Source organism: Bufo gargarizans, chromosome 1 (assembly GCF_014858855.1).
Source record: "Bufo gargarizans isolate SCDJY-AF-19 chromosome 1, ASM1485885v1, whole genome shotgun sequence".
In the NCBI taxonomy this organism is placed as follows: Eukaryota; Metazoa; Chordata; class Amphibia; order Anura; family Bufonidae; genus Bufo; species Bufo gargarizans.
This window is the reverse complement of record NC_058080.1, coordinates 287,551,312-287,569,981: the sequence shown is the minus strand read 5'-3', so window position 1 is coordinate 287,569,981 and position 18,670 is coordinate 287,551,312. Positions and strand designations below refer to the sequence as shown.

Below are 18,670 nucleotides of genomic sequence, written 5' to 3'. Positions count from 1 at the left end.
TTTTATGATGCAAAAGTAGTAAAGCATGAAAAAAACTATTTGAATCTGGTATTGCCATAACCATATCAACCCGCCACATAAATTAATCATATCTAGTATATCGTAATGTTTGCCCATAGAAAATAAAAAGCACTGAGAGAATAGCAATTTTTGCCCACCTCACCTTTCAAAAAATGTTATAAAAAGTGAACCAAAAGTGATATGTACCCCAAAAATTTCCTAATGAAAACTATAGCTTGTCCCACAAAAAACAACCCACAGCTCAGTCATCAACAACAATTTAAAACATTTAGGACTTTTAAAAACCATTTCAACAAATTCCATGTTACAAAATCCAGATGCCATTACTTTCCTTCTGCATGCTCTCATGTCCCCAAACATGACCACACGTTTATGACCACATCTGGGGTATTTCCATACTTGAGAGAATTTGTGTAATAGATTATGTGGTGCTTTTTCTCCTTTTAACCCTTGCAAAAATGAAAAATTTAGGGCTACCATTGGAAGAAAATGTATTTTTCATTTTCCCAGTCCAATGTTAATAAATTCTATGAAATATCTGTAGGGTCAAAATCATCACTACACCCCTAGCCAGTGCTCCAGACAAAAAAAAATACCTAGTAGCCATTGGCTCCTGAACTGAAAAATGTAGGCGCCAAATCAAATTTTTAGTCGCCAAATCGAAACCGAATCAAAATTTTGGTATCGTGACAACGCTACGCCGATCAGATCGGCGTAGGGTTGTTTTAATACCAAAATTTTGATTCGCTTTTGTCACCATAAAAAAGTATTGCGATACTCAATACCGCCCAAAAAAAAAAACACCAAAAAAAGCCGCGTGCATTTCGCATTTTATGAAACGTTCGGCCCATAATAGAACAGTCCTATCCTATTTTTTGGGGTGACAAGGTGACTAAAAAATGGTGAATGCTCACCGCATAGGAGATATTTTTTAATAATTTAATAGTTTGGACAGCGCTATGTAATATGTTTATTTATTTATTGTTTATATATTTTATATGTAAAATTGGTAAAGGGGGAGGTAAACTTAATATTTTAGGGTACTTTCACACTAGAGTTTTTCCTTTCCGGCACACAGGGGCTCTATACCAGAAAAGAACTGATCAGGCATATCCCCATGCATTCTGAATGGAGAGCAATCCATTCAGGATGCATCAGGATGTCTTCAGTTCAGTCATTTTGACTGATCAGGCAAAAGATAAAACCGCAGCATGCTACGGTTTTATCTCCGGCGAAAAATACTGAAGATTTGCCTGAATGCCGGATCCAGCATTTTTTCCCATAGGAATGTATTAGTGCCAGATCTGGCATTCAAAATACCGGAATGCACCCGCACTAAATCCGGACCCATTCACTTCTATGGGGCTGTGCACATGAGCGGTGATTTTCACACATCACTTGTGCGTTGCGTGAAAATCGCAGCATGCTCTATGTTGTGCGTTTTTCACGCAATGCAGGCCCCATAGAAGTTAATGGGGCTGCGTGAAAATCGCAAGCATCCGCAAGCAAGTGCGGATGCGGTGCGATTTTCACGCATGGTTGCTAGGATGAAAGTCTATTCACTGTATTTTCCCTTATAACATGGTTATAAGGGAAAATAATAGCATTCTTTAATGCAGAATGCATAGTAGAAGGTCAATATAATAAACATTGGTGGCGCAGTGCGCCCCCCCAACACCCCAATATAATAAACATTGGTGGCGCAGTGCATCCCCCAATATAATAAACATTGGTGGCGCAATGCGCCGCCCCCCAATATAATAAACATTGGTGGCGCAATGCGCCGCCCCCCAATATAATAAACATTGGTGGTGCAGTGCGCTCCCCCAATATAATAAACATTGGTGGTGCAGTGCGCCCCCCCAACACCCCAATATAATAAACATTGGTGGCGCAGTGCCCCCCCCCAATTTAATAAACATTGGTTGTGCAGTGTGCCCCCCCACTATAATAAACATTGGTGGCGCAGTGCGCCCCACCAACACCCCACTATAATAAACATTGGTGGCGCAGTGCGCCCCACCAATATAATAAACATTGGTGGCGCAGTGCGCCCCCCCAATATAATAAACATTGGTGGCGCAGTGCGCCCCCCCAATATAATAAACATTGGTGGCGCAGTGCGCCCCCCCCAACACCCTAGTATAATAAACATTGGTGGCGCAGTGTGCCCCCCCTCAATATAATAAACATTGGTGGTGCAGTGGGCAGTGCCAATGAGGGTTAAAAAATAAAAAAATAATTAACTCACCTCCTCCAATTGATCGTCTCCTGTTCTTTCTTCAGGACCTGTCAAAGGACCTGTGGTGACATCACTGTACTCATCACATTATACATCACATGATCCATCACCATGGTAATGGACCATGTGATGAGCTCAGTGACGTCACCACTAGTCCTGAAGAAAGAACAGGAGACCGGCAGCTACGCGATCAACTGGAGGAGGTGAGTTAATTTTTTTATTATTTTTTAACCCTCATTGGCACTTCCCACTGAGCCAATGTTTCTTATACTGGGGTGTTGGGGGGGGGAGCACTGTGCCACCAATGTTTCTTATACAAATACAGGAGGCGGGTGCTGGAATCAAATAGCCGGCAGCCGACCTTTGTGACAGGGAGCTGCGATCAGCGTCAGTTAACCCCTCAGATACCGCACCTGAAGGGTTAACTCAACTGCAGCTGATCGCAGCTCCCTGTCACAAATGTCGGGTGCCAGCTATTTGATTCCGGCAGCTGCCTCCTGTATTTGTATTACAGGTCAGTTTTCTTCATTGGTGGCGCAGAGGCCACAGCCCCTCCCCTCCTCCTCCCGTCTCTTCTTACAGGCGGAGGCGGCAGCAGCAGCACAGGGGGAGGGAGACTCCTTCTCCACTGCGCTGCTGAGAAGAACATCGGCGGCGGGGCAGAGAACTATCAGCTCCTGTGCCCCGCCGCTGTATTTAGAGGTGCAACGGCGGGTCTAGTCGCAAATGGCGACAAGACTAAAAAGTCTTGTCGCCATTTGTAAATTCTAAGTCGCATTGGCGACCATTTTGGTCGCAATCTGGAGCCCTGCCCCTAGCTGAATTCCCTGGAGTTGTAGTTTTAAAAAATTAAGTCATTTTTGGTGGTTCCCACTGTACTGGTACCTCAGGGGTGTTGCAAGTTTGACATGACAACCAAACCCATTCCAGTAAAATCTGTGCAAAAGCCAAATGGTGCTCCTTTCCTTCTGAGGCCTCCCGTGTGGCCATACAGCAGCTTACTAACACATATGAGGTATTGCTCGGGAGAAATTGCAAAACAATTATTGGGGTGTTTTTCCTCCTATTGCAAAAATGCTAAATTGTGAGCAAAAACTATCACCTCTGCCTGCTTATCACACTGACCCTGTGCCACCTGCCCCAACCTATGGCCTGTTTATCGGATTGAATGAACTCTGCCTGCTGACCTCAACTTGTCCATTAGCTGCCTCTCCCCTTTCATGCCAATCACCATAGTTTCTTGACCAGCCTGGGTCAGCTGTCACTAAATAGAGACTATGCCATGAGGTAGCAGCTTGGGTGAAGGGTGAAAACCAGGAGGAATGCTTAGATAACTTCCTTAGGAGTACTCCTAAGCCAAATCTGTTCAGTAACATAGAGGTCCAAACCTGCTCCTTTACACATAGTACATGACAATCTCTAACAAAGCTAGAACCAGCCCCCTGCCTCACAAGGATCCAGAGATCTGTCCATTCTTTGACCCAATTGCTCTGCTAGATTTTTTACAGGTTGGCAGCTCAAGGAGTGTGTTCTTTCTCAGAGGACATGTCCTTTTTGCTGCAGGTTTCTCTGTGCAACTGTCACAGCTTCTAACAGTAGATACTATTGGTAGCAATTGAAGGATGGAACTGAACATGTGCACCAAGCTCATCCAGCTCAGTAGGTGGACATGCACAGCACTATACAGATTAGACACCAGGGGGCACCATTATAATAGGAATATCTCACAACTGGAGCTTTTTGTGACAGAGTATTTTACCAAAGTAACTCGTTTTCCATGCTCAATTGTACTAAACTAACATTTAATGTTGGAACAACTACTTTAAATTTGAATTTATATTTGTACATAAATACTGATTGTATTTCCCTTAAAAAAGCACAAAAGCTATTTGAAAATGTTAAATAGTTCACTACTGTATAAATATTAAACATTGTTTGTAGAAGTTAAGCCTTTTAGAGCCTGGGTATAAAATATGCTAAAATGTTCTTTCATTTGTCTTCTTAAGTACACAAATGTTACCAATTCTTTAATCCTAGGCTTGACAATTAACGGGTAATTAAAGCAGGGATTGTTACACAAACAAATGGCGAGAAGTGCAGTAGTAGAATTTATTCCATTATGAAAGTGCTAACAGTGCTCTCATTTCACCTGAGAATGCTTATTAGTTCTAACCAATAATGTATAATGGATGGCAGCAAACCTAGGGATACACAAGGACTGCATAATAATATAGAGGAGCAGTGCATTATGGGTTTATCCCCCCCCCCCCCCCCCAAAAAAAAAAATTTGTATTATTCAATAAATAGAGCATTTCAAATGATGTATTACTGAAATATACTGTACATGCAATAAAAATATTGTTCGATTTTTTTTTTATCTACATTACACTTTCCTCCTGGTGTGTTTCCTATGGCCAAAATTGCGGTCCACCATTTCCTGCATTCAGTGGTGAACCTACAAGCAGAGTGGCTTCCCTTCTCTCTTCTTCTTCATAGTGAAGCAGCCAAGACAGTGGAGAAGAACATTTTGGGGGGAGAGGGGGTATTGCATACCATAGTGCTATTTATTAGTGGGATCACTGGGGCTGTGTGAGAGGGACTGTCTTCTATGCAAGTAAGAAATACTCGAAGCTTCAGAAACTAGGGGCAGGGTAAGTAAGAGCTGACTGCAATGTACTTCTGTCAGATGCAGCTGCTGGATAGTCACATGTCAGGTGAAGAGAGACCAGAGGATAGGTTAAAAAGCTAAAAAGGTGGAAAATTACAATGGATGGCAGAATTTTTGCACTGATATAGTTAACATAATGGTGTGCATTACTGCACATTTCTTTCATTTTTATTTGTGGAATAACCTTTTTAAGATATGAAAGTAGTAGAATGGTCACAATAAGTGGTCTTTTAAGTCTTCACGTACCTCTATATATCTCTAATGGCATATCAGGGCATACAGAGCTTTTTCTGTATACATCAATTCAAAAGAAGAAAATCCCACCAAATTCCCTCATATTTCATACAAAGGTATAGTGTTGAAGATTTATGAGGAGGAGAATTTTTAAAGACAGTCTGCATTGCTGTAATTTGCTCTTAATTTACAACATGTTTCACAATGTTTGATTATTTTATTTTATATAATGCAAGCCTCTGTTCTGTAATCAGTCTATATAATATGTGCTATGAGATCAAACGTTTATGTATTCAGCCATTTTCCATTACGTGGCTTTTTTTTTATGTTGGATAGTTTTTTCTTCTGTCTAATTTTCTCATCTTAATTTACAATCCATAGATTCTTACCTTCTCTTCCATCGCACTTTTAACAAGAATCAACTTCTGAAATAAGTTGATCTTCTTGTCCCATGTCCCATCAGTAGATGTCTGTAAGTTATAGCCATTCCATGTACTGGGGTTAATCTGAACTTCAAGAGCGCCTGCAAAGTTCAGAAGGAAACAATGAATGGAAAAACTGTTTCATAATAGTGTATAACCTTGGCAGAACATTTTCATGTACTGAGCTGGTAGAAGAATCCAGAATGTGAACTAGCCCATGATAATGTGTATAATAAATACATTTTTTAATCTTTTTTAAAGCCAACAACTCCTGGTGTCCTACCCATTGGCCTTTAAAAAAAACTCCACTTACCTGTCAGTGGTCCTGCTGTTGCTCAATACCGGCTGCTTCCAATCCCCTTGCAGCAGCTTAAAGTGATTTGGTCCCTTGACCACTGCAGCCAATTATAGGTCTCTACAGTCACAAGCAGGGATGGAAGCAGCCAGGAGTTTTTTTTATATATGTTAAGGAGCACAGTTTATGACCAAAAGAGTTGGCAGCAACAAGGCAGAACAAACCCTATAACACAAATTAAATTAGAAAAAACTGAACAGGAAAGCACAAAGGCCTCCATTAAAAAAGTGGTACAATTTTAGCTAATGTGTAAGGTAAAGTTGGTGTACTTTATTAGTATATGTTGCAATACATTTATGACTGCAAGTTCACAAAACGCATCACTGCCATTAACTTTTCCAGTGGCTAAACAACACCTCTTTTTCTATGGCAGGGTTGATTTCTGTGTGTGTGAACTTTACGTCTGTGAAAATGCTGGATCTTCCCAAAATTCTGAGCACATATATATGTAAAATGATAATGACTTATGTAGATGCACTTCAAGGGGTTTGTCGGGAATGATTTAAAATAGCCTCCAGCAATCTGTCTAAGGCCTCTTGCACACGGCCGTTGTGCTCCCGTGGCAGTATTGCGGGCCACATACGGCGGTTCCGTGTGCACTCCGCACTCCGGAGATGCGGTGCGAAATGGAAGCATGGAACGGAATCCCACAGAAGCACTATGAAGTAGTCAAGTTGAATGGGTCTGGATCCGTCCCAACCGCCACACGGATCCCCAATGCATGGAACGGAACCACAATGGACATTATCTCCGTTTTAGGAGAAATTGCTGTACTAAACGGGAATTCTCTTTTCAAGCCTCTGATCTTCGCTCCCACTTTATACAATGTGGCTACCTTGATGAGATTTTGAGATCAGCTTACAGGGATGCTTTACAAAAGGAGCGATCTGCTCTCCTGATCCCTAAATGCATTGAGGATCAGGAGACCAAGTCGATATGGCTTATCACCACTTATGATAGGGCTGCCAAACAGGTACGGGAGATCCTCAATAAACACTGGGACATCTTTATCATGGACCCCGACCTGAAAGAAGTTTTAGGCAACTATCCCCAAAATTACGTATCGTCGAGGCAAAAGCCTACGGGACAAATTGGTACATAGCCAATTTGTATCCCCCACGCCAGCAGGTGTCTCTTGGTTACAAAGGAGAGCCAAGGGGTACTATAGATGTGGCGGCTGCATAGCATGCGGCCACATTTGCACAGGAAAGGGGTTTAAGACAAATGTCACGGACAGAGAGTACTCCATCCGCGACTATATCAATTGTAAAACACGTGGTGACATTTATCAATTAACCTATGAATGTGGAATCGTAATATATTGACAAGACCATACGTGAATTTCATAGACGGGTGGGTAAACATTTAAGTGACATTGCCAATAAAGGGATACACCTATAGCCAAGCATGTCCATCAAAAATCCCAATGGGAAAGCCTTCATGGGCAATGACACTGTAAAACCACCCCCTGGGGATTGGGATAGGAAACTCTTCCAAAGAGAGGCCCGGTGGATATTCTACCTTAAGACCACTGCCCCAGACTGTCTAAATGAACATCTTAATTTTAGCTGTTTCATTGGAATGAGGGGAATTATAGTGGGGAGTTGTATCGTCCTAAGGTCTTACTTCGGCGCCCCTCTTCCCATCCTCATTTCCTTTTTGGGGTGTCTAACTATCAGATCCTGTCCATTGTTGACTGTTACGGGTTATCAAACCCAAATCATAATTTACTATCACCTTATAATTTAATTTTTTTACAATCCCATGTAACACATCATGTTTACTAAGTGTAGTGTATTTTGACATCAATATTCACAAATATAACCTCCCTACAATGCCAGCCTTGCACCCTGACTGGTAACTGCCTTGCAAGTTTCCATTATTTCTTTCCTCTCCTTCGTCTACACGTGGGATATATTGTGACTTAGGTCGCTTTTCATCTGCGTCATTCACTAGCAGCCGGGATGCTCTCCCTTAGGCCTCTTTCACACGGGCGTCAGTTTTTTTGCCCGGATAAGAGCCGGGTGCGTTGCGGGAAAATGCGCGATTTTTTCTGCGCGAGTGCAAAACATTGTCATGCGTTGCACTCGCGTGAGAAAAATCGCGCATGTTTGGTAAAAAAAATAAAAAATAATTTAACTCACCTTAGTCCACTTGATCACGAAGGCCGGCATCGCCTTGTGTCTCCTCTGCACTGAAGTTGAACAGGACCTGGGGTGAGCTTCTCCATTAAATATCGGTTAAGGACCTTCGATGACGTCACTCCGGTCATCACATGGTCTTTTACCATGGTGAATCACCATGGTAAAAGATCATGTGACGTACCATGTGATGACCGGAGTGACGTCATCGAAGGTCCTTAACCGATATTTAATGGAGAAGCTCACCCCAGGTCCTGTTCAACTTCAGTGCAGAGGAGACACGAGGAGACACAAGGAGATGCCGGCCTTCGTGATCAAGTGGACTAAGGTGAGTTAAATTATTTTTTATTTTTTTTAACCCCTCTAGCGCTGGTTTACTATGCATTCTGTATTCAGAATGCAATTATTTTCCCTTATAACCATGTTATAAGGGAAAATAATAATGATCGGGTCTCCATCCCGATCGTCTCCTAGCAACCGTGCGTGCAAATCGCACGGCATCCGTACTTGCTTGCGGATGCCATCCGATTTTCACACACCCCATTCACTTCTATGGGGCCTGCGTCACGTCAAAATCGGACAATATAGAGCATGCTGCGATTTCAACTGAACGCACAAGTGATGCGTTAAAAACATCGCTCATGTGCACAGCCCCATAGAAATGAATGGGTCAGGATTTAGTACGGGTGCCATACGTTCGCCGCACGGATCGCACCCGCATGGAAAACTCGCCCGTGTGAAAGGGGCCTTAGTGTTAGCATCCGGTTGCCTAGCACCTGGACGCGCCCCCTTTTCCCACAGAATTTTCACCCCACTTGGTCCCTACTGGCGTTGATTGACGCTGGTCGGGTTCCACGTAATCCGGTCACATGACCAGAACGCGGATCACGTGATGGGGCGAGTGATGGGCTCTTATAAAACGCTGCATAAGACTTCACGTGGCGCTGCCAGGCGATTCCCCCGTCAACATGGGGGGTGCAGACATTCCGTTCCACTGACGGGTCTTCCATTTTGAGGTGTACGCCATATTGGTTTATCATCTGAGGGTCTTTTGACTCGGCGTCTCCTCTATAATTCTGGGTCTCATCCCTCTTATATTCTATATTAGCCCCACCAGTTTTGTTATGTTTATTATTTATTTATTTTTCATGACATTGGAGGGTTAATTACCCTTATAGTTGGAGTCTCCAATGACGAGTTATTCAGCGAAACGTGGCAAGTTGAGACTTCCTTTTTGAGGGTTTTATAGGGATACTGCCCGGGCACAAGATCAGGTATCCTGACAGGGTCGCCCCTTCTGGGGCGAGTGCTCTGTATAGATAGGCAGGGCATTCCTAGCTCCCTGCCCTACACTTAGGGTTTAATTAAGGATAGTCTCCCGATGCCTATTTTATACAGTAGCCGGTTTGTGATCCGCCATTATATGGAACCACCACTCATTATTTTGGAACCACCCTGCACTACAGGATTGGTAAGATTGTTCACATTTTTTTTATCACTGTCAAATGGTGGATCCCCAAGATTGATATATATTATATATATATATATATATATATATATATATATATATACACATACACACTGGTATTGTAACTTTTTTGTGTTTGCTCATTATTGGTGCAGATGATATTTTAGCTTTATTATTTAGATTCTATTTGCATTATTTATGGGAGTTAATTAGGGAAACCAATTCATTGAGGTATTCCGTTGATTTCCATGTGTGCAAACACCCTGTTCTCTGACTTCATGTACTTCTGAGTCAGCAGACTAGATCAGTGGCAGAAACTGGGCCACTTTGCCATCAGTCTACTATCTTATCCACCAACCAATGTGCTGTCAGAGAAGGCATTCAGAAGGCAGGTGGCGTTATCAAACAGAAGCGGACAAAATTGTCCTCCACATGTGTGGAAAACATTACATTTGTAAAAAATAAATAAGGCATTGATCCATGAAGACTATCAAACACCTCCAGCTGAGGCCAATGAATAGATCTGCCATTTCTGACAGTGACTTTTTATCATTGGCCCAATGATGAACTGCCATCATTAGTCAGTCTATCATGTTCAATACTGTGCGACTGCTGCTGCCACAGCTACTATGTGTTCTACTGCCACTACTATTATCCCTATACAGCTGCACATCTCCTGCCTTGTTCTTCAAGTTCCATACTGTAATGCTGGTGATGATACTAACAAGAAAAAGGGAGAATTTGTTCACGGCTTTTATAAAAACTAAAGCCATTCCTTCTTCACTTTCCTGGAACTCAGGCAGGACTTATTTTATTTAATGTAACACCAACTGTTGCTACTAACCTAAAAAAAATTATAATTTTTGGACTGCTTGTTCAAAACAAGTCATTGTTTCTTCTGATATCACCATGTATTTATAAACACAGAACACATCTTCCCTCAAAAGGGATAATTCTTGATTTTTATATATATATATATATATATATATATATATATATATATATATGTGCACCAGATGGTTGAATAAAGGAAACACATTTTTTTCATCTGACTGGAGTGCCGTCCATTTTCTGGATTTATATATATATATATATATATATATATATATATATATTTATCATAACAAATCCTGCAGTGTAGTGTGTTATTAAACAGGATGTTTGCTACCACCTGTTGCCATGAATTTACCCATAGCCATATATGTCATAGTCACTCTGACATTATTAATGCTGTCTTGGCGTTAAAGAGCTTGAAAAAGGTTGGATACAGTCCTAGGAAACCTCGGAAACCTCAAAGTGTCACACAAGTTTCAGGGCATTATGAAGATTTTCAGTTCAAGCTCATTAATACTCAGAGGATTCTGCAGACCGATTCATTAGAATCAGTCCCGAAATGAATTTCAAGACCTACTCAAGATCTAAAATGGTGGCATCTCATTACTCCACAACATAAATTAAAGCAGTTGCATGTCAATGATGGTGAATCATTTAGAGGCTGAGTGCCCAAACTGCAACCCAAAACACACTTCATTATCACAAAGTGCCAACACGGCAATTTACCCTGAATACCAACATGGTATATCTTCCATGTACTTTATCATTAAGCTATAATAGCCATTCATAGTATAATAGCTGTTCACCGTACACCTTAGACTTTTTCTAGGGTGTGGGTGCCCACAGAGAGGGCTCTGAGTGCTGCCTCTGGCACCTGTGCCATAGGATCGCCACCACTGTTCAAGTACAACAGGTTGAGATTTTTTTCTTCAATCTTGATTAAATAATTTTCTCTTTCCTCTCAAAGGAAGACAGAAATAATTATGTGAATTTCATCTCATTACATGGTTCTTTGAAGGATATAAAAATGTTATGATCTCAATAGCATTAAATTATGCAAAATTAAAATATGTTTAGTCTCAAAACACTTGCCTTGTTTGGCCATCTCTAACATTTTATTTTAATGTAAAAGAGTACAAAATTAAATCAAACTAATTATAAATAAAACTGTTCTATTTTCTCTCCAGGGAGATTTCGGTATATTAAAGGTGTTCTCCGGGAATTAAGAAATACCTTTCATTAGTTATAATGGCTCGTTTTCTCTGGGGAGCAATCATCAGGAGAAACAAAATGGCCACAGTCCTATTAGTCCACATAGAACCTGTCCTCATCACATAGCAGAACAAGTTACTTCACAACACTGAGATAAAGATCTGCCTCATCCTCCTCTCTGCTCTGCTTTAAGATATTCAGCTGAATCTCTGTAGGAATGGAGTTTATGAGGAGAGAATGGAGTTTATGAGGAGACATGAAGTACAGAGAGGAGGTGGGATGTGGCTTATGAGCATCAGCACTTGTAAGCAGTCTCCATTACCACAGCCCCACATTACCACCATCTGTCCTGTCCATCCTCTCTGTACTTTATGTCTCCGCATCAACTCCATTCCTACAGAGATTTAGCCTATCTTATCTGTACTCCGGATCATAATCCCTGCCAAGCAGAGCAGAGAGGAGGATGAGGCAGCTCTTTAGCTCAGTGCTGTGAAGTAACTTGTCCTCCTGTGTGATTAAGACAGGTTTTGTGTGGACTAATTGGATGGTGGCCATTTTATTTCTCCTAATCATTGCTCCCCAGAGAAAACGAGCCATTATAACTAATGAAAGGTATTTGGGAATATATTTATAATAAAGTAATATTTAAATATTTTCATTTTCTTAATTCCCAGAGAACTTCTTTAAATACAATGAAGGTGGGCACCACTAGTGTTGGTAGCAACTACAGTACTGATCAAAAGTTTAAGACCACTTGAAAAATGGCAAAAAATCAATGTCAATGTCAATATTTTGCATGGCTGGATCTTAACAAGGTTCCATGTAGAGCTTCAACATGCAACAAGAAGAAATAGGAGTGAGACAAAACATTTTTTGAGCATTCAATTTAATGAAAACAACGAATAAGCTGAAACAGGCTATTTTTCAGCTGATCAAAAGTTTAGGACCACACCTCCCAAAAAAACTAAACCCCCCCAAAACAGGAATCCAACCTCCAAACATGAACTCAGTAATGAGTAGCTCCGCTGTTATTGTTTATCACTTCAAAAATTCGTTTCAACATGCTTGATGCAAGCGTTTCCATGAGGTGAGTGGGAACATTTCTCCAAGTGGTGAAGACAGACGCATGAAGGATATCTACTGTCTGGAACTGTTGTCCATTTTTGTAAACTTCCCTTGCCATCCATCCCGAAAGGTTCTCAATTGGATTTAGATCAGGGGAACACGCAGGATGGGACAAAAAATGATTTTATTCTCCTGGAAGAAGTCCCTTGTCCTGCGGGCATTGTGTACTGTAGTGTTGTCCTGTTGAAAAACCCAGTCGTTACCACACAGACGAGGGCCCTTAGTCATGAGGAATGCTCTCTGCAACATCTGGACATAGCCAGCGGCCGTTTGACTCCCCTGCACTTCCTGAAGCTCCATTGTTCCACTGAAGGAAAAACCACCCCAGACCATTATGGCGCCCCCTCCACTGTGGCGCGTAGAAAACATCTCAGGTGGGATCTGCTTGTCATGCCAGTAACGTTGGAAACCATCAGGACCATCAAGGTAAAAAAAATTCTCAGAGAATAAAACTTTCTTACACCTTTGAATGTCCCCTGTTTGGTGCTCTCTTGCAAAGTCCAAACGAGAAGTTCTGTGGCGTTCAAGGAGACGAGGTCTTTGAAGACGTTTTTTGTTTTTGAAGCCCTTTAGTCTCAGATGCCATCTGATGGTTATGGGGCTGCAGTCAGCACCAGTAAGGGCCTTAATTGTGACCAATTGGATCCTCCGGCTCAGTGCTGATGAAATTTTTCTGGGGTCTTCCACTTGACTTTTTTGTTCCATAACCCTCAAGATCATTTAAGAAATTCCAAATTTCACTGCTGCGTCCCACCAATCACGTTCAAAAAGGGAGAGTTTTTTTGCCTTTGCAATCACAACGTGTGACTACCTGACAGAAAATGACAATGAATCCACATCTTTGCACAGATTTGACCTTTTTAAGGCATGTGGTCCTAGACTTTTGATCAGCTGAAAAACAGCCTGTTTCAGTTTATTCGTTGTTTTCATTAAATTGAATACTCAAAAAATGTTTTGTCTCACTCCCATTTCTTCTTATTGCATGTTGAAGCTCTACTTGGAATCTTGTTAAGATCCAGCCCTGCTAAATATGATTTTTTGCCATTTTTCAAGTGGTCTTAAACTTTTGATCAGGACTGTATTTTTGCCTTTAGTAATAGAAACAGCAATTGCGTAACAGTTTCCTTTTTCTTAAATAGATTGCTGTCTTCTTTACTGTGTTAGGTTCAGCAGAGAAGATGATTAACAATGCCCTTCTATGCTCCATTGCTCACATTTTACGCACACATGAACTCTGCTATACTGCAACCCTCCAATCATTAAAGGGGTAGCAGTTTTTAATGAAAAAAAATATTTTTGTATAATATATTATTGTATAATGAAGTTGCGTAGTTTATAGTTTACTTCCAGTGGCTAAAAACAATAAGTAAACAATAAAGCAGAGATCTTAGATACCGTAGGAGTCATAGATACATTAAATATACCAGTGGAATATTTTATTACTTTTTAATTATACAATGAATAACCTGTAAATATAGTTTAAAGATAATTACTAAAAGAAACCATAAAACATATTAAAACAGGCAATTTAATTGGAATATTTATTTTAATACTTTATTTTAGGATCCGTTCTTTGAATAAACCAATAATGTCCCACTCCTGTGACCCCAACTAACCAGCAGAATTTTATGGATGTGGTATTTTAATGAGTTGATCAGTAGATATCCCAGTGCTTAGACCTCGCACACCATATATTAAAGCACATTTCTATACATAAATACTGAATCATACTATGGACTCCTTGCATTACTTTCTCATTCTAATAATTTTACTCCACACACAAAGCAATGGGTCAGCTATGTAGATCGTACTGTTTATTACCATACCCCGCATGGAGAACAATCTGGCTTAGTTTTAAAATGTCAGTTTTGAAGAGGTCTGTCCTGTTCTCTTTTATTGAACGTTAGCTGACACTAGAGATGAGCGAACTTTTAGAAAATTGGATTCGCCAGCTGTGCTGAAGGTCGCAAAGAAATTAGATTCGTTATGAATTAATTTGTTATGAATCACTATAAATCAGGTAATACCAGGGCACTCTGCCTTAGGCCATACAGAGCGGCCGTGCTGCAGGTGGGTTGCAGCCATACTGCAGTGAAGAACCACACAGCCAATTAGCCCGCAGCTGCCATTAATTTATTAATGAAGACCACACTGTATAGTCAGTCTTCATTATTAATGGCCATGCGGCACTTTTATTACACTTTAAACAGGGGGTATACCCACTTCTCCAGCCCCAGCACCCTCCTTTTATCATCTGCTTTTCCTCCTTTTCCACATCATCTAATATTGATGAGAATATGCAATCAGGAACATCCAGATCTTCCCCTCTCTGCATCTTGCTGAATTTTCTAGGAAGTAAAGCCAGCAAAAGATGAGGATAGTCATCATTAAGACCTGGCCCCCCTAAGGGGTGCAGACTGGAAGGTATTGGTTGGCATGCTGGCACTGGAATAATAAAGGCTTCCATCTTATTGGTATTAAATTACATTTACGGCTGATGTGGGAATAAGTAAAGGTAGTAATATATAAATAAACTGACGCATAATAAGTCTCCCTCTCCAATATTCTTATACTAATCGTTTTCTGCAACATTGTCCCTAGCGCATGAGCGGTTGCCACATATATCCCTATGCTCAGCTCACAGGACAATTATGGAGACCGTGCAGGATGATGGTTTTATAGGGCTGTGACATCACAGAGGATGGCTGGCTGCACGGCATTATGGGTGATCTTGCAGTCCCTACACTCAGTTTTGCTTTGTAACACGTGCAGCCACAATTTTAGGAAAACCTGATTCGTTACCACAAAGCACATGAAAATTTGGATTTGTTGTGAATCGACATTTTGCTAAAATTCAGACCGAATTGCACTTCACTTTGCTCAACACTAGCAGACAATAATATTTTGAATTTATATATTACAATTTATTATATTAACAAGTAATATGTTTATATTCATATTTACCTAAATGGATAACAATTGGAGCAGATAATATATCTACTTTTATTCCTTTGAAACATGGAAGTACCTCTTCAAGGTCACAACAACTATTCCAAAGAACATCATTAAGCCAGGGAACATCTGGTTTAGGTGGGCGCTCCTAATAAAAAGAAAAAGAGACAGCATTCTACTATATTTGCAACTAATTAATTCTATAAACATAAGGAAACTGAGAACTATTGGAAAGCAGTATATATTTTAAGACTCACTGCCTGACTGCATAGATCATTTCATTTATTGACATGCTCTAAAGATGTAGATAAATTGTCTTCATTCTCTTTCAGAAAACAGTAAAATGAGTGACAGCACCCAATAGGTAAAATAAAACAGCCTTTATTCCTCCAACATATATAGCGTGACTTTGACCCACACAGGGTCACAAACACTTCATTTTCAGTTAGGTCACTCAAATTGTCATTACATATCTATGGCCATTTTTAGAAATATATATTAAAATAATTCCCTGATTTTATTTTTTACACTGGGGGTGATTTATCAAAAGTGGTATAAAGGAAAACTGGCTTAGTTGCCCATAGCAAGTTTCCACCTTTTATTTTTCTGAGCTCCTTTGGAAAAAGAAAGGTGGAATCTGATTGGTTGCTATGGACAACTAAGGCAGTTTTCATTTTCATCACTTTTGATGAATATCCCCCAGTATGTCCACAAATGTAATCTCAAATAAAAAATACTAAAAGTGTGCATCCTGGGCATATACACTGAAGCTCTAGAAAAAACAATCTTCTAATCCAAATGTAAAATATAGCACTTAGATTAATTTTAACCTACTTGATAACATAATATCTTTCTTTTAGTTCTATTATGGATATACAGAAAACAGTAGAACAGAAAACAGTAGAAGAATAAAAAATAACTCGTATGCATCTCTTCCTTTTTACTGTTTCATATGCTACTCTAATTTCATATCACAAAAAATCTAAACATGAAAATAAAGAAATCTTCCCTAGTGTAATCCTTCTATTACTACCTCATTTGTTTTCTTATTGTAGGGTTTACACTGCTCTATCTCTGGCTAGAAGGCAGCTTGCTCCAGAAGAAATCTAGCCTCATTGCTCTGGCTGTAATGGAGACGAAGCAAAATCAAGTCATCTCCTCTTTGTCAAACCTACGCCTCACTACTTTGGCATTCCAGCAAAACATTAAGGGATCAATAAGTGAAGAATCTCTCTGCTAGATTTCTACAACACTTTTTGTGGATATTTTTCTTTATATTCACATGGATTTAAGTCTACTTGAAAAAGGCTCCCTATCGAAGTTATGACTCAAGGCCTGTTTCAAAGGTGAAGCATTGAATTTTAAGATAGCTACTTCACATCTAGTGGCATCAGAGGTTCAGATTTCCTTTCCTTTTGGAAAGAGAGCCAACTTGCACAACATTTTCCCAAAGGAGCATTATCTGGCCTATAGGAATCCCTATAGCTACTAGGCGCTCTCCATGAGGAAAAATAGTACTCCAAGATACAGTTAACTACAGTATGTGATTGGAGTGTTATGTATAATATACCTTTATCCCAACAAAACACAATATCAAATCTGCATGAGAACCATTCATGATTTATAAACAGTTATTGTGTTTCAATCTTGTATGTTTTGGTATAAAGTCAAATACAAAGAAAAATATATTTAGCTTAAATTTTTCTGTGATCACACAAAGCCAGAACATTCAAAAGTGAATTTTAAAATGGTCTCATTATGGATTAATGGTTTGATGTGCAAGATTAAGCTTATCGCTGCATTTACATGAAACCCTTTCAGCCTTGAGGCTATAGTTTTTGATTCCAGCTATTGAGATAAAATTACATCCAGATTTATCTGCACTAAAAGCATTGAGTTCCCACCTTATCTAAGCCTGCAGCCCCTCGGAGGAAGAAATTCCATTCTGAGTCAGTGATTTCTCCTTTCTGTCGCATGATCTCTATACAGAGCATAAAACTGTAGATAAGCTTGTGCTGTTCAAAGAGACCTCGTGAAACATTTGTGTAAGATGTGAAAAGAGTTTGGGCGAGCAAGGTTGCCAGGCGAATGTCAAGATCGTTATTCTTCTCAGCAGTCTCAATTGTTGTGTTAAACAACTGCAAAGAAAGGGTACAATTACACACAATGTAGAACAATCACAAAAATGACATATTGATATGATATCATATAAATCCCTAGTATTTCAAAGCAATGAGTCAAATCTTGTTAAAGTGCACCTCTTATTGCACAACGAATTGGGTCTAATGCTTGAAGTTTAAATCTCAGTGAGAAATTGATGATAATGAGCGGATAGTCATGTATCCTCTCTCCAAACTAATCCCCCCCCCCCCCCAAAACAAAAATGTTTTAATCATAAAGCCAAGGAACCTTTTGTCAAATAGTGCATTCTCCCAAACAGTCCAAAACTAAAAGCACCTCAGCACTAAGGCAGCAGCCCTATACACTTTATAACGTTAGGTACACTTTAGGTTGTGTAATCTTGATACCTGACATTTCAAATCAGGTTTTCAATGACTTGTACTCCATATAAAAAATTGAAAATACTATCAAATTCTGTCTCTGAAATGTGATGTTTTTTAAATTTACAATTTATGAAATAATTAATTTTATCCAGTGTGTCAAAATCAGATTTTTACAGTTTAACTTGAATAAAAAGTAATTTAGCAAATTTGTTTCTTTACTAGTGCTGTACTCCTTTTAATTATTTATTTATTTATTTATTTTCTTCTTTATTTGATACGACATAAAAAGCTGAGTATTTACAAAGTTTTAGGGCTCATGCAGACGGCCCATAGTTTGTGCACAGCATTAATGTAATTCTATAAACTGTTCTTCATGTGTGGATTTTGTTTCACATACAAATCTAAAAGGGAACCTGCCGCTAGGTTTATGCTGTCTGATCTAGGGGGAGCATAAAAGAGGCTGTTTCCATCGGTTTATTACATTGGATGTCT

The 18,670-nt window shown here is 39.9% G+C and overlaps 1 protein-coding gene across 1 annotated transcript in view; it reads right to left on the bottom strand.

Annotated features, from left to right (window-relative positions):
- The window catches only part of DNAH6 (dynein axonemal heavy chain 6), a 363,279-nt gene that overhangs the window by 111,383 nt on the left and 233,226 nt on the right, over window positions 1–18,670 (bottom strand). The window contains exons 61-63 of the mRNA XM_044304479.1: window positions 17,579–17,812; window positions 15,687–15,822; window positions 5,555–5,688 (exon numbers count right to left, since the gene is read on the bottom strand). Of these exons, the coding sequence (XP_044160414.1) occupies window positions 5,555–5,688; window positions 15,687–15,822; window positions 17,579–17,812 (504 nt within the window). The remainder of the gene's footprint in view (window positions 1–5,554; window positions 5,689–15,686; window positions 15,823–17,578; window positions 17,813–18,670) is intronic.